The sequence below is a fragment of the Ascidia mentula genome, chromosome 7 (genome assembly GCF_947561715.1).
Source record: "Ascidia mentula chromosome 7, kaAscMent1.1, whole genome shotgun sequence".
NCBI lineage: Eukaryota > Metazoa > Chordata > Ascidiacea > Phlebobranchia > Ascidiidae > Ascidia > Ascidia mentula.
In genome coordinates this window covers 4,223,131-4,245,654 of record NC_138572.1, presented here as the reverse complement: position 1 = coordinate 4,245,654, position 22,524 = coordinate 4,223,131, and the positions used below count along the sequence as shown (strand labels likewise).

At 41.1% G+C, this 22,524-nt stretch overlaps 3 protein-coding genes across 4 annotated transcripts; 2 read left to right on the top strand and 1 right to left on the bottom strand.

The window, feature by feature from the left end:
* Positions 1 to 409: 409 nt before the first annotated feature.
* Positions 410 to 1,714, bottom strand: LOC145908117 (galactosylgalactosylxylosylprotein 3-beta-glucuronosyltransferase 3-like). The gene has a single exon (XM_082995308.1). It carries the CDS (start codon positions 1,711 to 1,713, stop codon positions 748 to 750), a length of 966 nt encoding a protein of 321 aa, XP_082851434.1. The 5' UTR covers position 1,714; the 3' UTR covers positions 410 to 747.
* A 566-nt stretch (positions 1,715 to 2,280) lies between these two features.
* On the top strand, positions 2,281 to 4,493 carry LOC145908681 (palmitoyl-protein thioesterase ABHD10, mitochondrial-like). The gene is made up of 3 exons (XM_082996001.1): positions 2,281 to 2,626; positions 2,885 to 3,014; positions 3,664 to 4,493. Exons 1-3 carry the CDS (start codon positions 2,481 to 2,483, stop codon positions 4,144 to 4,146), a joined length of 759 nt encoding a protein of 252 aa, XP_082852127.1. The 5' UTR covers positions 2,281 to 2,480; the 3' UTR covers positions 4,147 to 4,493.
* A 6,258-nt stretch (positions 4,494 to 10,751) lies between these two features.
* LOC145909127 (transcription factor COE1-like) lies at positions 10,752 to 22,462 on the top strand. Of its 2 annotated transcripts, none has more exons than XM_082996441.1 (15): positions 10,752 to 10,893; positions 11,957 to 12,110; positions 12,305 to 12,368; positions 13,463 to 13,518; positions 13,705 to 13,778; positions 13,845 to 13,913; positions 16,672 to 16,753; positions 17,099 to 17,216; positions 18,597 to 18,727; positions 19,048 to 19,174; positions 19,439 to 19,527; positions 19,676 to 19,934; positions 20,216 to 20,446; positions 21,003 to 21,197; positions 21,551 to 22,462. In XM_082996441.1, exons 1-15 carry the CDS (start codon positions 10,814 to 10,816, stop codon positions 21,568 to 21,570), a joined length of 1,749 nt encoding a protein of 582 aa, XP_082852567.1. In that variant the 5' UTR covers positions 10,752 to 10,813; the 3' UTR covers positions 21,571 to 22,462. The 2 variants fall into 2 exon arrangements, with proteins under 2 accessions (XP_082852567.1, XP_082852566.1); XM_082996440.1 differs by having other exon boundaries at positions 19,676 to 19,943.
* The last annotated feature ends 62 nt before the right edge of the window (positions 22,463 to 22,524 follow it).

Below are 22,524 nucleotides of genomic sequence, written 5' to 3'. Positions count from 1 at the left end.
GGCAGTGTGGAAATATTCAGACGTGTGAATTTCATAATCATGACCTAATTGGTCATAAATGTGCCTTTTCGATTATTACACACAACTTTGCGCCGGCCGATTCTTTGTTTGTTTGTTTCATTTTACGCCAGCGTGCGGGCGTACGCTCGGGACATTAAAACAAACAAAGAATCCGCCGGCGCAAAGCGTGAATGTGGACCCGGCCTAATAGAGCATATTTGAATGTTGTCGCTACAATAAAATGTTTAAAAATTTTTCTCACAATTAACTTCTTTTAAAGGTAATTTACCTGCTACTGACTATCTAATTGCTATTTGAACAAAACCATAGCCACTTTGAAAATGTATAATACAATCTGCTCTATATGATCATATTCAAACAAACTGTAAAACACTTGAACATCCTTTCACACACTAATAAACTGCAGTATGTAAGTGCCACCAAACCAAACAAACTGTTTTTAACGATAAATTGGGTAAAAGTCTTACACTTTTAATTGTGAAGTATTTGCACCAACATAAATATAATTTGTTGATTGATTTTTCATCTAAGGCATTGTCAATATTCTAGTCTTTTGTGCAGGTGCTACAGATGGATTTCATTTTTTGGTAAAAACAAACATACAAAATAAATACAGATAAAATCTCATAGCCACCAGCTTGCAATGTCACAAATTGAGTAAACAATACCCTTGTGGCTAATATGGTTGCATCTACTTTCCTTAATAGGTGCAAAAGTTGTGAACTGTCACACTTCCATTTGGGGGTTTGATGGCTTTCCCTGCTTTATTAATTTGTCTTCCTGCTTCATTTTGGCCTTCTCTGTTCTAGTGTGCCAAACAAGCACCTCTATGCATTGATTTGCTTTTGCCTCCATGTCATTAATAGACAAGTGCAAGCCGGTAAGAAAATTAGACTCCAAATATCCTCTTGGAGTTTGATTTGAAAACTCAGCAGTTGGGTATTTAAACAATAGCTTCACATGGACAGCAAATCCTGCCATGTCAATGGGAAATGGACGTTCAGGCTTCCAAGCAGTATACCAGCTTAATACCCTTCCATGTAGACAATGGCCAGGACCTTCAAATTTCAAGCCGCCACTAAGTCCAACAGGCCATGCTGAGGCCAAACTTGTAGTTCTTATTTCATCAAATAACTTTAAATCATATGTATTATCATCATCCATGAAATAGAGATATCCATCTGTGTCTGGTGAAACATTGCTCCTAATCCATTCCAAACCTGCATTTCTTTGTGAAACACCTCTTGGCAGTAACCAATTTGGATCATTGTCTTTCAACTTGAAGTTTTGGTCTGTTTTTGCATTTAGATGAGTGAACTTCAAGCCGGATTTTTGCAGAAATCTTGTTACTAGTTCTGTTTTGTGTTCTGAGTCTTCTACAACTATCCAATGAAAGTTTTTAACATGTAACAAAGTTTGAGATAGCCTGGTCAAGTCTGCTTTTTGTGTCCATCTAGCATATGTAGGTGTTATCCCAAAAATGGTGGGTTTGAAGGAAGTAACTTCAATATCAGCTTGGTGATTTTGATTTTCAATGACACTTTTTAAGTACTTGACTTCTTCTTCTAGGTTTTGAATTTTGGTTTGATTCTCTTTGGTTGAGCAACCCCAATTTGCAATGCAGTAAATGGAAAACACCACAAAATTTAGTGTTAATAGCACCCGTAAGGTGTATACAGGGAATACCTTCATGCCACCTGTTTTTAATGAAAGATATGTAACTCCCACTCTACCACATGGCATACAAGATACAAACACGAGAAAAACATCAATAAATAAGATGTTAACACTAGTTAATAACTTCTCGGCCATCCAATGGACCTAGATTGTCATTGGCATGCAAACAAGTGGCATAATTATGGTGTCGGCATGCTTTTGGTTTTTGAAAAATTATTTGACTTATCATCGAGTTTCAAATGTTAAGTAACAATTGATTTTAGTAACATATTTTACACAATTATCTTTTTATGACATAAAATTGGTGAAAAACTTTTGAATTATCACTGTTTAGTAGTAGGTTTCCTGGACTAATTGCATCATTGTATAGAATTGTCACTGTCACGTTTCAGAAAATACTGCTTCTCACGACGATTCGTCATGCCATGAATGTATTAACAGTAGCTGATACTCCTCGGACGATTTAGCAGGCTTAAAACTTCATGGTTTGTTTGTCCTGAATTTACTTTTCGTAGCCTACATGTATGCTAGCAGGTAAAGACACCAATAATGTTTGTTGGACGCGATACTATTTTTGTGACTGCAACTGAATAGAATGTCGATCCTTGCCATCTATTTATACTCTACAATTAACGTTTCTTATTTCGCGTTGTTCACAGTTATGTTACGTTAAATTTAATGAGTGATGAATTTTCTTTGCTAAGGGGAAACCCCCAAGTCATTGGCACCATTTGGACGTTGCGTTGTTTTTCGGTTATTATGTTTGTTGGTCGCATGCGAATATGGCTAAACTTCTAAGACGAGTTGGTAAACCATCTTTAGGCTACTACCAATGCCATGGGACCAAAACACCCGGTGTGATGTTTATTCCTGGCTTCATGTCCAAAATGACTGGAAGAAAAGCCCAAACTTTGGAGGAATGGTGCAGGTCTAGATTTCATTGATATGATAAAACCTTAAATGTTAAAACTCTAGCGAAAATCAGCATTTATTTTTGAATATTTGTCCTTCACCTAAAAAGTAACTATTCTGAAACAACATGGGGCAGATTTTGCTAGAATAAAAGAGCAAGTTTGCTCTAAAACATAAACCAATTTATCCATCTGTCTTTTAGGCAGAAAAAAATGAGATAAACATCACTTGATGTGTGTAAAAAAAAGGTTGATTTTACTCACAAACTCTATAGAAAAGATGAAAGGCCATTTGTACGCTTTGACTACACTGGAATTGGGTCTTCGGAAGGGAAATGTGAATACTTTGTTAACTGGGTGGAAGATGCTTGTGACGTTTTTAAAGATCTGACAAGTGGACCCCAGGTATATGTGCTTGGGTCAATATACTTTGATGTATTCAAAAACATTAAAGAGAAGCACTCTATGTTTGAATTGCCTATCTCAATTCTTACACTACTTGCTTTCTGCCTAATGTGGTGGACAACAAATAATGACAAAGGTGCCTGTTTGAATGGAACCTATTTTGTACTACCAAGAACAATACTTCATGCAGTACTTAAGTGTGTTATTTAGATAAAATTGCATAAAATAGTACTTTGATTTTGTTCAAAAATTTGATTATTTGGTGCATTTTATTACAATCGATACACCTGGCTGATTTAAGTTTATAATTTAATTGGTTTGGGTGCAAAATATTTGGAGTTTATAACTTTGAAAATGAAAGCCAAAGCTAAAATGCTGTTATACATTAGTATTAGTAAACGTTTCGAACACCAACTGCGTTCATCATCAGTAATTGGTTTGGTTTTACAATAATAAGTATAAATGTTAACTTGGTGTGTTTTCATAGCATGATTCTAATACATTCTCAAATTTGTACAGTGTTCGAATATTTTAATAGTGATTATATTAACCAAATATTAGTTTCTGAGATAATTTACATACAGTTGCTGCTCAGAAGTTTTATACCATTTACTTTCTCCCTAGTAATTGTTTTATTTTGCTTTTGTAGATTATCGTGGGATCCAGTATGGGGGCACATATGATGCTTCATGTGGCAAAACGCTTCCCAGGTCGCATCGTTGGTTTAATCGGTGTTGCCCCCTCTTTTACTTTCAGCATCAATCGTAAGCTTGCCAAAACGCCCTCTGGCGGCTACACCATGCCGTCACGATTTGCGCAAGATGGCGCTTACGAGCTATCGTCGACTTTTCTTGATGGAGCAAGTGACTACAACTTATTCCCTACTGATAAAAGTTCGTTTAATCTGCCTTGTAAATTGTACATTTTACACGGTATGTGCGACGAATCTGTACCCTGGGCAGGCTCACTGGACTTCGTTAGGTCGCGTGTGGCTGATTCGACACATGAAGTAAACTTGGTACTAAGCAAACATGGCCAACACCGTATGTCCGAGGACGATGATATAACCATGCTACTCGACTTGGTCAAACGTATGGTTCTTTCCAACTGTGCAGCAGCAACCAAACTCTGAAAAGTTTTTATACTGGTTACTTAACGCTTTTGTGTTATGGTTTGGGCTTGGTCTGAAGCGAAGGATGATCACCAACGAATCACGACCCTATATCTTCGATGCTTTTCCTGTAGGGAACGCGAATACAACAAAACGCCAAGGGCAAACCCAAGCGCCGACTTCTTCTTAATTGCTTATCGTTGACTTCAGGTTGTATGTAATTTGTGGTACTTTTCAACCAAAACAGGTGCCTGGTTGCAACTCGGACACTAGCACTGATGATAAGCATAGCAGTGTTCGAAACGTTTGCTCTACTATGATTAGTTTTGGCTTTTCTGTTTAATTTATGCAATAACATATGCGATATACTTGGGTGTGAAATATCTGGAGTTGACAAGTCTAAAAAGGAAAACCAGAGCTTAAATGCTGTTTATCATATACTTTTACGCCATTTTGCCTTCTTACAAAGCATTAAAAATATGACAGCCGTGCGTTAGATAAAAAATCGCGCCAAATTTAATTAAGAAATCTTCGTAATATCAGCCCAGCCGCTGATCCGACTTAGCTTCCTGTAATTCCTCAATTCCCTGAACAAACAGCAGTGTGTATTCTAGCTGCGCACGCGACCAACATCGCGTCGTCGAGAGCCCTGGTCGCAAGTCGAAATGTAGCAAATCTGTGCCGCGCGTCCAGCGGCCCAAAATGTTGATTCAGCGCGACTTGACAACATCGCATTTGAGAAGCTTCGTCTGGCACGTTGTGGTAATCCGAACGGGGTACATTGCAAACAGAATTTGCGCTGTTTATTGCGCCGTTCGGTTTATCTACGTTTTTGTGTACTCCAGCTTTCATTATGCCGGGTTCAAGACTTTTGTTTCCACGACAACGCATTGTGAAGCCTAATTATCACAACACGGAAAGTTTCCGCAAAATGGATGGCGTTGAAAATTTAACTCAAACTCAAAAAACCGCTAGAGGAGCTATGGCGTCAGGGATTTTTCACTCCCTGCCAGGGGACAACAGATTGCCTCAGAAAAGTCGCATCGCCTTCGAGGTTACCACGCCATCTGTATAATGCACTTCTGTCACCAACTCAGAGGCTGCCTTCCTTCACGCTGCGTAATCAAATTTGGCTGCTTCGGCCTGTCCTCATGTCATGTTGTTTTCGTAACTCAACAACGCAAGATCTAGGACCAACAAGGTTTGTGTGGTTCGCGATCTGGACACTAATCGAGCTTTGTTGTAACTCCCTCCTTAATTTCATTAGGAACTCCCCTCGATCCGAACCTGTACAACTCTGTGCAACCATCGCATCCCGTGCGTCATCGTCGTGACGTCAGTGTTTAATTTGGGTATTTGAGCACGCGTCTGCTATCCAAGTACATAAGCCAAGAACTGCCTTTCCGGGGTTCGTCGCAGTGTGCCTGTCAACGCCGACATACCGTGCATGTCATGCGATTTATTCGTCCAACCAGGCGACCGATGCAGCAGAACATTCCGCGTGGCATTGGCTTAATTAACGCGCGTTCGTCGCGCGATCGCGACTCGACAATTTTACGCTTTCATCTCGGCACGTGTTGTTTCCAGCAAAGTCCGTATGTGTGATTCCGGGCTTGCATGTCGGAGCCGGCGGAAAAGCCAAGGGTTGGGCTCGCGTGCGGTTCCCGCACTATGGCGACATATGGGACCTTATCTGCGGCGCGGGCGCTGGCATTAATAATACATAAGGAATATCGACACACACGACGGTCTGCGCCCAATCTCGAAGACTCGCATAGGTTTCGGGCCACGCTTCTCGTAGCTTTTAATGCTATATTTGGTTCCTAAAATTTGGTATCCCCTGCTTGCAGACAGTGGATATCTTGTTTTGCTGGCGTGTACAGTAACATTTTCTGAACGCCGTGCGTCGACGCAGCACAAACTTGAAGGGGAAATGTAGATGCTGTTGTTTTACTTCGTTTTTTCGCCTATAAACTTATGTTCCAATAAGATCGATGACAAGATTAAAACCGCATTAATATTGCATACACAACATAGAAGGTTTTTGTTTGATTTTGGGGAGTTTTGCATGAAGCGCTGTGCCAAACATTGGCTTAAATAAAGAACCTTCCAGGACATGCTGTATATATTAATGGTGTACAATGGCAGAAAAGTATTGACACATTCTTGATATGTTTTTAGGTAAAGGACCATACGAAATATTATAATCTCTTCGCCATAAATGTTAAAATTGTGGTTTTGTGACATTCCTTCATTGATTTTTTTTAACAGTCACAATTATTAGATATAATAATGAGGAAACCAAAGTCTACAAGACTGTAGGCACAATTCTCACGTTGTATATAAACACTATACACTCCAATCACTCTCGCTTCTACCTGACAACGTCAAGGGGCGCTCTAAATTTTTGCACAAAGCTCTTGGAGTTCACGCCTAGGTCAGAAACCCGATGATTGACAATCGTGCTGGCGTGGCCCAATGTCCCGCCGGGCGCCAATAGGGGCTCCTTGGTCCTGACCAACACGAAACTTATATTATTTCTAAAAACCGCGATGATGCGAGCGCGTGATTTCCACTTTGATGACAGCCCCAAACCGATGACGTCATCAGGCGTCGTGGAGAGTGTCGGAAATTCACGAAAGTCGACTCGCTAAGGCCTTTGGAACGGGCCACGGCGTCCCGCTGGGTCGGCACCGGGCCGCTTTTGTTCACTGACAGCTTCTAATAGGCTTTGGCTCCGCTGTGTTTGGTCGTCCGCCATTACCTCGTGTATTCATGTCGTTTTTATCACCCAACGTAGCACGTTTTTGCCTTTGGGAGCTCTTTGCATGTCGACCTTACGTGTTACTTTAATTTAAAGAAAAGTCATGGCAACTATTACCACAATATGGCATGTAGAACTTTGCTCTTATCATTTTAGTTCTTGTTCTACTTTCTATTTCTCAGAGACACATAAGCGTAACGAAATTGTACGTGGACACTGGCGATGCTTTTTAAGCGAAATTTATTTGTCTTGTAAAAGAGCCGAAATTTTTTAACTTGAAAATAAACGTTTTTATTTATGTTTTTTTTTGTGTGATTTTTATTATTAGATCAAGTACAAATCTCTCCATTGCGAAACCTACGAAGGATATCTATTGCTATATCCTGGAAAATATGCTGGAAAAATCTACATGCGACTCTTATCTTTTGTTATAAGCGTGTGTCGCCCACTTAACAAAGTAAACAATGGAGCTGCGGAAGGGAGAAGCTTATACAGACCGGCCCCTCAAAGCCGCCAGTGCAACAGTTCCCGGAGGTTTGTTTTTCGGCTTCATTTGCGCACTTGCCACTGTGTTAATGCGGACGAGCCAACTGTTCATCCTCGCCGTGGCCTGGTTGCCTTTCCCGGTCGATGGATATTGGAGATTGGCGAAAGAAGTTTCCTGCTCTAATGACATTGCTGTGGAAAGTTTATTTCGATTGTTTTGGGTGCGAGAGTAATTGTAACAACGGTAATGGTTTTGCTGTTTTGGGTTGTTGGCGTGTGAGATAGATACGTAACTAACCAACACTAACAAATAGATACGTTGATGTGAGATACGTATTTTGATAATCTTGACCGATCAATGTCTATTAAACGATTTCGGGAATTTCCTTGATCAGGAATTGTTGCCAATTACATATCTTGGTTACACTTCTACACAAAATAAATTAAAACTGAGCGTGCTCAGAATCATATCGTTTGACAAAGGGTCAACTCCGGTCAAAGGAGCCAATGGTACATGTGCCGCAGCTGTGGACGTACACCAACTGTCAGCCACCCCTCCCCCCCGTTCACCTGTCAGCAAAGTGTAATGCACGCGGCACCACCGAAGCCCGCTTTTGACGGATGCTCAAATCATCGCGGCGGCCAATCGAGTAAGTTGGGTATTGGTGGCCGGAAGCAAATGTGTTCTGCTGTAAACATCTTGTGCGGCGAACAGGTTCCATATACTGGCTTTCTGTACGAGATGGGACCTAGTTATGACCGCGCCGAAGTTAATAACATCTCCCGAGGGCCGCCGGTGCAGGATGTTGTGATCTAAGCGCGTCCCTCGACGTTTGCCATGATGCGGAGGCGCCGCCCTTTAATGAAGAGCCAGCGACGCCTCCGTGGCCCTTTGCAGGGACATTACAGTCCCGCAGTTTAGATAATGATGTGCGCGCGGCCGTCTGGGACTCGCTGCCGCATCCGCACTCTCAGTTCGATTCCGGGACCTCTGGGACAAGAATGCGTGCGCCTGTTTTGTTGGGAGTGTGTGTACGCGGTTGTAGCAAACAACTTCGTTAGCGGTTCAGCACCCATTTTGCACATGAAAAACATATGTCGCCCGACTTAAGTATGCATTGCGTTGCCTTTTAACTTCCCGAGAATCCTAGGCATTTCCTTTGATTAATCAATACAAAGGAAATTGCTACGGAGGTAAAAGTTTCCGAATCACTGTGCGTCGAAAAAACAATTAAAAGTTTTTTTTAATATATCGCCTAGCAACCGATTGTTACGATTACGGTCGTCAAGCTTCAAAAAAGTAAAACGACTCCTCAACGTTTTTAAATTCTATTCAGTTTTAAACTCATTCAAATCTATTTTCATGTCGCAATTATTGCCTTATTGCATCGTCGCAGTTGCTGTCGCCGAACTTGAAAAATGAACGTGAAAAAATTTGTACGATGCTGCCTATTTTTTCATCATTTCAACAAAAGTTTAATGGAGTCTTTAAAGGTTTTGCGTACCCATAACAACGGTCGAATCCATAAATCCATTAAATATCATACTACCAGTTGTGTGAAAAACCACGCAAGCCACGGCCTCGGTGCGCATCAATGTGAATATAAGTGGGTGATCACTCATCCATGGTCGATATCAAGCTCAGTGCAGGCGATATACCAGACCGAAATTGATAAATGCGATCGCTCCGAAATCCCCGGGAACAAGGCCAGAATTTATGATCGAGTCGGCCATGCCCTGGCAGATCGGGAGCAGCGAGTCGAAAACGTGTTACCCGACGTCGTTAAATCTTCCCTAGATTGTCGGCCCGCCGGGGCAACAGAAGATGCGCGCCGTGGACCCATCTGTTACGGCCTGACTTTTGGTGAAATTGCCTCTGTTCGCAAGAGCCACGCGATTGCTTAGATTCGACGCATGCATTGTTCGCCGCTTTGTCAGTCCCATTGTTGTCGGAGCTATCATGCTCGCGCAGCGGGAAATCTCGGCCGCGACCGTCTAACATGCTGCTTCTTTTTGCCGGCACGCGTATGCTTCTCTTCTGTCGTGAACGCTCCCGACAATTATTGCCACAAAAGGCGTCGTGTTCTCACAAAGTGGATCGCCATTATGCGCAATTGACAGAAAACAAACATTTTCTTTTACTATTGTTCATTGTTGTTTTGTTCGCAACGCGCCTCATGCGTCAAACGAACAGGTGTAATTAATGATGCTTTTCCGCCATTTCTGGAAATTGTATGCATTTCGACTGAAGTGTGTGCCATGGTGTGGATATTTTCTTAAGGGTAAAAAATCTCGGAAGATACTGGTTAAAATACAATGGTCTGTGGTAAATAATAGACAAATTGTAAATTGTGTTTTTATGGTTTTACGACCATTATTTTTTTAGAAAAATCCCAAGTGGTATATTCGTTGTACCTTTGCAAAAAAAAATTCTTGTAGTAAACTAAACACCACGTGAAAATTCAAAAATAGGCCGCATGGTAATAAGGTTTGACTGGTATTGGCTGTTCGAAGCACAAATAATTAATTTTTGTGGTTTACAGTTTTCAAATGGTGTGTAAAAAAGATTTTTGTGTCCACTGAAGGAAAATAATTTCGGCAAGTTTTTGGGGTCGATAATTGCACAGTTACGCGCCGGCGCATCGCCGAAGTGACAGATGCGATGCCCTTCCAGTTCAACACGATTAAACCGACATCGACGAGGAGCCATTCTTCTGGGCGCGGCGGAAAAAAGGGAAAAATCGCCTTTGCTTTTTGCAAACGTTGCTTCCACCCTGCCTTTCTCTCTTCGAAAGGCATTGTAATATTTGTAGCGAATACAGCGAGGAAAGGAGTTTAAAAACGGCGAACATGTCTCAACGGACACATCAATACTTGTTCCAGCCCTCGAGAGAGCACCCGCTTGGCCAGCCTGGGCGTAGGTTCTTCGGGTCAGGGCACCAAGCAGCTAAGCAGTATGTCCCAGCGCGCTAGTTTAGTGCAGCCAGTTGCAAGCTGAGTTGAGGGCATGGGCGGCCTCCGCGGGATTAGGACTTGCAAACAATTATGAGAGCCAAGGCGAGCGCGCTTAGGGATTTTATATGCAATTCGTTAGGGTTTTAATTACGCCCGGTGACAGGCATGTAAAGTTCACGGCAAGAAATAACGCAGCGTCAAGGGCACTGCGTCAGGCTGTTTCATTTAAATTGTTTGTCCCACAATTGCCCGCATCAGATTTGCCTGCATTCCGAATTCCAAAATATGTGCTACTTAGTTGGAATGCATTTTAACCAGCCACGCACCTTACTACTCTATTGTTTTGTCTATTGACATCTTTAAGAAAATAGTTACTACAGCAAGAATGAAACAAAAATAACCCATATTTGCTTCCAGGTTAACGACGTTGAAGCACTTGCTTGATTTGAAATCGGTTTTCTTAAAAATTTCTTTACCTTAAAAATGGCTACAATGCCAGGACAACAGCTGGTGCCGGCAGTTCGCGGTTGGATGCAGACATCTCTGGTGGAATCTTCGTCAAGGTAATTTTATCGTAAAGGCTTTAACTCTATCTAGAGGCCCTTAAAAATTCCAGCTACGAACAAATAAGCAAACAAAGTAGATAAAAAAAACAATAAAACTGTTAAATTCCCTCGCGTTCTATGACGTAACAATTTAGTTTGTTGGCAAAAACAATGAATTCGACAACGGCATTTTTTAAAAGATAGCTGTCGGCTTTTAAAGGTTAGTGTTCCTTTGTTGCTCCACGAGACAACAGGCGATTGAAAGGAAATAAATTTTTAGTGTTGCGCTATGTTGAAATGCTGTTAGGTGTTTGGAAATGTGGTTTGCGAATTTACCTAATGTGTCTTTGTCGCTTTTTTGAAGCTTTTCCGTAAATTGCCTTGGAAATTTTAATTCTTAAAATGTGCCGTCAGTAGGAGATATCGAATTTAAATTTTGTCAAGGACTTAAAACTTAAGACTTGGAAAGGATCTTTACGCTGTTACGTATTGCAAGATAAATGTGGTAGAGATGTCATGGCCGGTCTGCTGGCAAATATGCCTTCCTAGCTGCCTAACTCCCATAACAAGTTTGGTTCAAAGTAAGCCAACTCCACTGGGTACCACTCAATTATCACTACTGGGTGCATTGGGACCTTTCTGTGGAATTGCATTGGAAACGCAACTTTGCGTTGAAGTTTCTCCCCCGAGTAATTTATCAGTACCTTGGTGCCCAGTTCCTCCACATCAGTTTAATATCGAGTCACAGGCACCACTGGGGCTTGGATACTATCTAAAGCTATATAACAGACTTTGTAACTGTTCAACGACAGCAGTGTTCCTTGATATCATTGAAGTTTAGGTTAAGCGCCAGTTTTGCTAGATAAACGAGTAAGTTAGTTTCTTATTTAACACTATTAGTATTAAATATGTCATCTCTTTAATATACTGCTGAAATCGAAAGAGGTATCTTAGAGTTGCATTGGTTAATATATAATTGCTTTGCTAGTGTTGTCATTGCAAAGGCAGGACAGTAAAACGAATTTATTAGAGAAGGTGCCAATGCATGCAAGGAAATAACCATGACTTTATGTGGTTACAGCGTGTCTCTACACCGCGCGCACTTTGAGAAGCAACCACCCAACAACTTGCGAAAGAGCAACTTCTTTCACTTTGTCCTTGCCCTCTACGATCGCCAAGGTCAACCTGTAGAGGTCGAACGCAGCGCTTTTGCTGGTTTTGTCGAAAATGAAACGGTATGTAGGCTGTTGCTCATGTAGATGTTTTTATACGATGCTTGGCATTTGACAAGGCTAATGATACTTAGACCTCCGCAAAAATGAAATATGTTTGCGAACAGTGATTTGCACAACAAAAACATTAATTCGGAATTATTAGAAAGTAGAATATCCATATCCGTTGAAAGTAATTAAAAGTCCTTTTTTGACAGGAGGTTGCTGGTGAGAAGACGAACAACGGAATCCACTATCGATTGCAATTGTTGTATCACAATGGTAAGCAGAGACAGGCGTTTGTGCTTCACTTCATTTTGAATCAAGTTTCACAAGCCGCCAGACTGCGCCTCAACTCGATTTTAAATCAAATCAATGGCGTTCTTTAAAGGCGATGCCATAAAACTGTTGAATTGTTCGGTAGGATGGAAAAGATTGATTGCTGTTGTTGACAAACTTAAAAACAAGTTTACCAAGTGCTGTTATGTAGAATAGGGATTTTAATTTTATTTCCCTCAACCTTTATGAATTTGTTGTTTTTCGTGCTAGTTTGTGCAATTCCGACATTTTGTAAGAGACCTATTGCTCAATAATATTTAACAATATTTTTGCTTCAAGTGGTTGACAAATATTACATAGCACATGATAGAACTTCTAATTCTATTGTTCGCCGCCTGTTGTTTACTGGCCGAGGTATCAAAGCTGCGCCTATAAGCAAGCAACACACTTTCAATACCAAATATGGACAGATCAATGCCTGACATTAGGCGCATTAATATGTGTGGCGGTGCAAGTCGTCCAATTGCTCGCCCGGGAATTGGATGTTGGTCCCTTAGGTAATAAAGCTTGCCTCCACCACGCGTGCGAATGTATCCCCTTGATTAGAAGCAGGCTAAATTACTCGGGTCGCGTCGTTCTTTTCGTATTGATCGTGAATGGAACGTGAAATTCTGACGTTGGTGCTTCTTCTGAAAGAGGCCATATGTCACTGGGATTGCAATACATATTTCAAGCTGATTATTTTGTTTTTACACAATGACGTCATCGTTCATTTACTTTTTGGAGGGCTGTAATTTTTTCGTTTTCGGGAAGCTAAAAATTACGTCGTATGCGGTTGCTCGAATCTTATTTGATAAAAGCCTATCGCTTGCTAATTTAACTTTAATGTTTTTTTGTAATCAAATAAAAAAGGTGGACCTTGATAATCCAGTTGAGTAATTTGTTTGGGAACAAAATTCTGTACAAAAGTGGTACCTTTATTCCGGGACACATTCCAATAGTTCGTATAAGAACAAATATCATCACCAAATTTATAATATATTTCAACATTTAAACGTAGTTTTTCATTTGTTACAATGCGGTGACTTGTTTGGCAGGAATACGGACGGAGCAAGATGTTTTTGTGCGACTCATCGATTCGGCAACGAAACAGGTAAATATCATCAAAACAAAATGGCGGACGTTGTTCGGCACGCTCACATTCTCAACTGCCGGTGGCTGTTTTATTCACCTGTTTGTAATTAGTTATTTCGTAGGAGTAAGGTACTGTTTTTTTACCTTTGAAACTGCATATAAATATATTTTCAATTACCTATTTTATTTTTGTTTTGTTTTGCAGTCGATCATATACGAAGGGCAGGACAAAAACCCAGAAATGCGACGCGTACTTTTAACACACGAAATCATGTGCAGGTAGGTGTTTCGTTTTCTTTGCCGACCATATGCACGTTCATTAACAGTGCTTTTGTTCGCCTTCAGTCGGTGTTGCGACAAGAAAAGCTGCGGCAACAGAAACGAGACCCCTTCTGACCCCGTCGTGATTGACAGGTAAAAGAATTTCTTTTTCTTTTAATTGCGTCATTGTACATTCCGCACATTTGGGAAAACCTTAATTATGGGACTGAAGTCAGTGTTCTTTCAAGAATGGAAATTAATACCCTGGGATATGGTATTTTAACCTAATATCATTGCACTGGGTGGTAGCGTTTTTGATTGGTAAAATTATGGGTCCAAATCGAGACCCCAACAACTCTTTGTTGGATATTTGGTGGCAATGATCACTAATGGAATCTCAGTACTGTTATATGGAATTTTAGACTATTATTTCAATAGTTTTAATCCATTATGTTAATAACTCAGTTTTCAGCCAAAATTCACTATTTTGGTCTCTACACACAATTTACGGGGTATTTTAGTTCATCTAAGGCTTGCAGAAATACAGTTATGCAAGTGTAGTAACAAGTCTGTCAATGGATTTATCCTTACCTAAATTATCACGAATTCCGCTGGATTTCCGCAGCCTACGTCTAAGAGGCTAAACTGGCCACAATCAATAATAACGGGATATATTTTAGTACGGACCTTTACCGTTAGGTTTTTGCTTTCGGTCTAGGTATCGTTCACCGTACGTTTTAAATTAAATTGTCCCCTTTAAAGAGCATTTGCTATTTTATCTGGACATATTGATTTATCCAGATTTTTTTCATATTTTCTACCCACTCAAGCAGAAAATTATTAATTTATACAAAAAGTGAGTATCTTAAATAATTGTTGGGCCGTGAAATCGCAATTTTATTTATAATTCAACGGCAAAAAAATTGTACGTTTGTTCCAAAGCAAAATCACCAGGATACTTTCAGATCAAATAATCACTTGTAGGTATTTTTTGCTTATGTAACAACTTAGTTTGGCACGATATGGTAGTTTCGATTGTACAATCGCCAAGGTTTCCGTAGTTTCATTCTAATTAGTTCAATGGCCCCTGCATTTGGAACAAAAAGCTCGAAGCCATTGAAGCGCACTGCCAGGCGTTAGACATAGGAGATGCCCTATCGATTGTGGTAAAACGCCGTATACCCTGCGGTGAACTGCATAAAAAGGGAAAATCACGTCTCAGACTAATGTGCCTTGCAGTCATCCATTCGACAGTGAACTTTCTGCCACTGCCGTAAAGCTGTTATCAGCATGTTTCAGTCGGCATATGGCGTCCTAATTTGCCTCAGAAACAAGCGTGACTGCCTCTTGCTCCAAGTCATCTTTCGTTCCGCCAATTAGCTCGAAGAGTCAAACTCTTCGCGTTTTGAACACAGCGACACACACTTGCAAGAGGCGCGCGCGTCTGTCGCGTTACCGCCAACTGATTGCATTAACTTGTAACTACATTACGCACCACGGGTGCCATTGTTTGCGTCCCGTCTTCACCCCAACCTCAAAGCTCTTTCTTTTGTGACCCGACTCAAAATATCACATTACTTATGTATGTATTTTCCTGTAAATGAAAATGAAAAACCATAAGAAAAGAAAAACAGAAAAACAACACAAAGTCACTGTTGGTCGCACGTTTTTATACGCCGTTATTGTATTGTACGTTATTGCACCATCAGGGGTGGTGTGCGTTATGAATGACAACAACATAATTTCATTCAAATACTTAACTGTTCTTTCTTTCGGCTGGAAAACAACAAATATACACTTTTTGTTTAAAAAGAAAAATACCACCTCTTTGAACAAAAGGTGCATATTTGTTGTTCTTTAACCGGAAAAAACGAACAGTTTTGTATCCATCATGTTACCTAGTGATCAAAACCTATTTTCAATTTTCATAATTTCATCCTTCAAACAAACCTTTCACACAATCGCGACGAAAACTTTAACGCATACCACTACGTATTGCCCTCGCATCGATCGGGCCAAGTCATTTGACCTTTTGGGATGGCAACCAACACAGCATCCGTCCACTGTCCGTCGTGAGTGGCCATTGGTGGCCAACATCGTTCCAGGCCATTTCGAACGTCGTCCAAGCGTCTAGCGTCCGTCCATCAGGTCTCTACCGCACTTATGAATAATTAATCTAGATGTCCATGCCATGGAGCAGGAGCCACGGCCGTTGTTGATGCGCAACAGAGGGCCGTGTTCCGTTAAAAGCCGCGCCCATAATGTCACTGTTAAGGGCTGTTTTTGCTTTATTTCTGCATCGGGATAAGGTTGCCGATGACGCTTGTCGGTTTTTTCCTGCTGTAGTTGAACGTTTCAGTCACGAATCACGTAATTAGGTGTGACTGGTATAGGTTTATGCAATGCTACTGTCAAATGCAACTTCCGTTTGAGACTAAAAGCTGATATAACACAGCTATGCCTTTGGTTATTATTTGGAAAAAGCAAACTAAATCCTGTGTCGTTTGTTTTACATGGTTTTCAATTGGTAAACTTATTTCGCCTATGTTTGCAGGCATCATCAGTATCTGTAAAAACCAAGAAACTACGTAGTTTAAAACGTACATACGGAGAATGTGTGCAATCGAACCCAACTTCCCTATTAGCTTGGCTCACAAATGAAAAAATATAGACAAAACCACCCTTCACCGATACAACTCACACAGTTTGCCGCTTATGTAAAGGAGCCGCATTTGCTCTCACAGCACTAATGTCGCGCACGCAAGACATGTGGTTACTTCGACTCTCTGCGCACTAATTTCTAATCGAATTTATCCAGCTGCTTGGTTTGGAAGCAAACCAAGACTTTCCTTACTGAAATTTTCCGTGTTCGGAAGATTAAGTTAACTTTGTTTTTGTGCATTTGTTGCAGGTATTTTCTCAAGTTCTTCTTGAAATGCAATCAGAACTGTTTGAAGAATGCCGGGAACCCACGCGACATGAGGCGTTTCCAGGTTAGGAATTTATTTAAACTTTAGATCTGACATTTGTCCTTTCCCATAGGTTCATATTACTCACATGACGTAAAACGTCATTAAAATGTCATTAGCAATGTCAAAGAAATTATAGCTTTTGCTTTACGACACGGTGCTGTGCTGTATGGACAACTTATAATTCTTATTGAGTTAAAATTGCCGATGCTGGCTTTCGATCACTATACCTTGCGTAATGGTAATATGATGCCCACAGGAGCGAGATATATTTTTTTAAAAAGCCGGGCTTATGTTGTTTTTAAAGCTTGTTCTTTGTGTGCATTTTGTAATTCCAAATGTTTATTATTCTGTATGTTTTGTTTGTAGGTCGTGGTTTCTACAACTGTACATGTTGATGGACATGTTCTGGCCGTTTCGGACAATATGTTCGTTCACAATAACTCCAAGCATGGTCGGAGGGCCAGAAGAGTCGATCCCGCAGAAGGTGATTTTAAAATAACTTAGTTTTCCTATTTCGCCGACTGTAACTGCTCCGTAACCTTTCTAAGGACAAACTTTCGCAATATTGAAAACCTTTCAGGGCTAAACTTCAAACAGCAGCTCAATGCAGTCTGTTGTTAGCATTACTTGACAAGCGTTTGATATTGGATCTATATGTCTCTGGAGAAGACAGTTGCGTGCCAGAAAAATTCTCCCATGGCAGTATTTCGCTGCGCAACTATATTCTGAGTCTTCCGGGCCTAAAACGATTTTAATTGTGGTCTCTTTGGGAATATTCAGTTCATCGCCATTTCAATAGTTTACTTTTTGATATGAAAATCGGCTCCGGTTTCAGAAAAGCCGCACGGATCCCTGATGGTTACGTTTATTCGTTTTTAGAGATTTTTCCATCGCTAGGGACTCTGTTAAAGTTCTCTTCCGGAGTGTCTCCACATGCTGGCGTCAATCAGATATTGGAGACTGGGAGACTCACTCACTCTGTTTTAGAATGTTTGGCGCCTAAGTGTTGACGTCATTCTTCTTAGTTATGGCGATGACGGAAGGGGAGTGTTTGTCTTGTAGACACACGGACGCTTAGTATAGTTTATTGAGCTGCACCAGTGGCGAAAAGGTTAACTGTGGTAGCTTGAAGGTCGTTTTAATCGACGTGATTTTTTGTGACTATAACATTCGACCGAATTGAGTCATTTTCGCCACGGCGCTTGGGGAATTGGGAAATTGGCGTGCAAAATGCCGGCAACATCCGTTGCGACGGTTCGCTCCATTAACATGTAAATCATGATGCATCGGTAACGTGCGCCAAGGGTTCCCTACGGCGAAAATATTAAACATTAATTTCGCCCGATGCAGCCAATCAGTCTATTCCCTAATGTTCTCTCGTGCATCTTTCGTAACACTGGGGAAAAAGGATCCTTTGCTGGGCGCAGGGAACGTTTACGGACCGGGACGCGATTTTAAGAATCGCTGAACTGTGTTCTGGGACCTCTGTGGCCGGTCATCGATCGTGCGCCCAGGAGTTAAACGCATTGCCCGCTTATGCCCGCCCATTGGGACGGGCAAGAGGGTTTGTAATACCTCAATGGGTTAGCGAAGTGTATCACGCCTACTGACAACATTCCAATACTATAAGTGCATTTGCGATAGAGCTAATGGCAAGATGATATTTTAATTTGCTACTAGTGCAAAACAAAATGGCCGCTTTCGTTGAGAACTTGCAAGTTAACTGGTAACAGTTTATATGAACATAGATTTAAACAAAGACCTTTTTAGGGAACTTTTGTTAACATAAAGTAAAAGATTCAAAGTTACATCAATAAATAAATGAATTAAAATAGCGTTTAACGAGTTTTACGTTTATTTGCAGCTGCACCGGCAATCAAAGCGATTAACCCGTCAGAGGGTTGGACGACAGGGGGAGCCACAGTGATCATCGTTGGGGACAATTTTTTCGACGGTCTGCAAGTCATATTTGGGTCCATGGTGGTGTGGAGTGAGGTAAGAACATCTACAATGTTCATTATCTTTTTTAGACAATTTAACTACGAAGGGTGTGTTGTAAAGTTAATCGCAACTTTTAGTGAAGTAAAAAAAAAGATTAGGAAACATTAAAACAAGAGTATTCCTATCATAAATTCAAACAGTGTTCATAGCAGACATCTCTTTTTATATAAATGTTTTTTTTTAAATATATTTCTCTGTAAAGGCATCATCAGTTTTTACAGATGTTGTGTGTATTTATTCAAATAGAATCCTGTCCATTACCCTAATTTAAATTCAAAAACAAGATAATGTGAATGCACGACATTATATCGCAGATGATAACGCAACACGCAATCCGCGTGCAAACTCCGCCGCGCCACCTACCGGGTGTTGTAGAAGTTACACTTTCGTACAAGAACAAGCAGTTTTGTGGAGGTGCACCCGGAAGATTCGTGTATACAGGTTAGTATTGCAAAAAAAGTCTGAACAAAAGAATGCGATGTCGGAAAATGACATAAATTAGAGGCTTCTTGCTTCAAAAGGAATTCCAATTGCAGTAATTTGCTGACGTAGAATAAAAGACCATGCTTATAACCGAGGGTAAAATTTTCGTACAGTAAATGACCAAGTATAACAAGAGGATGTAGCATATTTACTGGGTCAGCTTCTTATTTGTTTGTCGGAAATCTGTTAACATTCATAATAATAAGTATGTGTTTGTTTCAGCCCTCAACGAACCAACATTGGATTACGGCTTTCAGCGTCTTTTGAAAACGGTGCCACGACATCCGGGTGACCCAGAAAGGTTACCTAAGGTCAGTAGTTTTTCAGCGCAATCTTTGAGTAGGAGATCTGGCGCAGCTTTAAGTAAAAAAGGTGCCATTGTTTCACCAATATAGCTTTCATAGTCCCGGAACCCATGGAGAGTTCAACAACAAAAACAATATATCATTATATTCACAGGAAATAATACTAAAGCGCGCCGCTGATTTGATGGAAGCATTCCAATACAAATACAACCCACATGGCCAAATGACCCCTTCGGCGGCTGTACCCCCGCCGTCCCACCTTGGGCCACCAGTGGCCGGACAACATGGCTCGTTTGTACCCCAGGGGAGCGTTGCTATGGCAGCGGCGGCTATGAATGGCTACGCGGCTGCGGCGGTCTCTTCTGGCTTCGTTCCGGCCCCTGACCGTTTCGATCCAACGGGAAGTGATTCAGGTTTGATAGGTTTGTCTGCTTATATATTAGTAAGAGTTGATTGAAGGGTGTTTTGTGTGATTTGCTTTTTACATTTCATTTTGAACGTGTTTCTCCACCGGCGAGAAAAGTTTAATTTGCCGCAGTAGCGCTTAACTTTAATCGATGTTAAGTTCTAACCTTGCGGTTTAAGATGTCCGGACGCATTGTTTCATTAATTAGATCTTACCCTAAACTGTGTGTCTGTGCATAAGACGTCGCATTTCAGCATTGAATATCTTAATAAGCATAATTATTTTCAGGTTATTCGCGCGGCAACAGCGTTTCGCCCAGAAACGGGTATTCCCCTCAGGGAACGCCCAGCAGTGTTAACAGCGGTTCAACTGGCTCCATGAGCGCCCTGACTACCGTGGCCGCGGCGTCGGTCCCGAGCGTTTACAACACAACCCAGCCGTTCAACAGCTACACGGGCTCCGCGCCCACCTTCACCAACATGGCAAATTCCTCTTCGACGCTATTCTCGGGCACCAGCAGTAAGTGTTATGACGTGTGAAAGTACATCTGGTTGGCCCTGTTTGGGCCTTTTCATGGTCCTTTTGTGAACATTCTGTTGTTGCGATTCGTGGGTGTAAAAAAGAGTTTTAAAGCAACAAGGGTAGGAAAATATTTGCGTGTTATGGTTGTTAGATGGCCAGTTAAACCACACGTGTTGTCATGGTAACTCGTTACAGTTCACCACAATGAAAGTAGATGTCCGTTGAATTCTCGCTAACGGATCTACTGACATTGTATCAAACTGAACCGAACTATCGTCCAAAGAACACGCACATCCTCCGATGAAATGCAACTATCTTTATTTGCTTAGCTTGGGTTTTCTTCTGGAAGGAACAAGCTTAAATTGTTAAAAATATATTATCTTTATTACTGCAGTCAGTGCGACTCAAGAGAAATGGCCGACGCCGATTTACTAGATGTGTTTCTAAGCCTATATATGTCAAGTTTTTCGGGGCCTTCTTCTTCGTCTGATACTGTTTTACCGGCAGTTTTTCACAAGCGAGATTTTCACATTTTATTTTTATTCATCTGCAGTCCTTCCTTCGTCGCCATCTAATCCAATGAACCCGCTCTCCGCATCCGCAACACCGGGAATTTTCAGCTTCTCGCCGGCGAACATGATATCAGCGGCCAAGCAGAAGAGCGCTTTCGCCCCCGTCATTCGACCTCACAATTCGCCATCGCCTCTAGCGCCCACCAACGGAAATCTTGGATCCACAATCATGCACGGTAAGTGGCGTTGTCGCATTGTAGCTTGGAGTAAAATGGTAGAGTTTTTTTTTGTCAAAAAATCAGATTATTGTAAATGTTGTCAGAATCTCCATTGGCCTTTGCACATACAAAAGCAATGACACAGGGCACACCTTTTTAAATATTTCCGTGACTGAATACACTCCAAGACAAACATTTACGTAAAAATGGTAATTATTTTCAAATGAGTCATATTGTCCGACACCTTGCCCTCAAATGGTCGAGGAATAATTTTCTTTCAAAGGGTTTCCGTTGTGGTTACTGGAACCCTGGCACTAACCCCCAACAAACCTGTTTATTTTCTCAAGTCAACCTCTGACCTTTATTTGCAGCGCTCAACAGTTACAGCTAAGCTGTTCGCGTGAAATCGACGACAAGAATTCCTCCCAAATTTTGTGATCCCGTTGGTATGGCAACCGACTGTAGCGCATAGTTCCAATCCTTTTGTGTACACAGAGCAATATTTTTTGGCTGCTTTAAGTTGCTTTGTACATTTGGTTGACGTCGTTTATTCGTGGGTATTTTTACTGACGCAAGGTGTCGCCCCAACCCCGTTGTACTTGTTTTCTTTAACGTTGGATTGCGCGACATTTTCTCTGCTACGAAGTGCAAAAATCGTTAAATAAGATAACGAATATCGTTACATCATTTTATCTTAATTCCGTTTTAATTTGCGAAAGTTTAAATGCAAAACCTCTATTTTACAACAATTCCCTGCTATGCGCATACGTTTCTCTCTCTGAAATAGCGTAGCGCATACCAACAAAACCGTAGTCCCTAGGTTCACTCGGGGCAATCGGAATTCTTAGCGCCGAAGAACGGATCTTAAATGCCAAGGGGTTGAGTTCAATCATTCAGGTCGAAAGTGATAAAATCTGGTTCAGAAAACTCGCTGCATTGCCGATGCTGAAACATTAAAAAAACCGGTCCATGAATCACTCTTGGTATTTAATCAATGGAAATATAAAACTGGAAAAACCGGTAGCTTTGTTATTACAAAATACATTGCGATTGCCAATCATGAAAAGTGTCGCCAATGCGGCTGTGCAAGTTTTCGTTTTATAATGTAATTTCTTTTGTTGTGGAAATGCGTTTGTATTTAGAAATCGTTTGGTACCGTCGTTTTTTTCGGTTTATGATTGGTTGTTACTGTTTATTGCTTTACTTGTGTTTTTCGCCTCGCTGTACATACACTTTGTGGCGACGGCGTTTTTTCGCTTGTTTTTATAATAAATCTTCAGGGATTTGCATTTCGCATTGAGTGAAATACAGCCACAACTACAGAAAGTCCATGTAAACTTCCCAA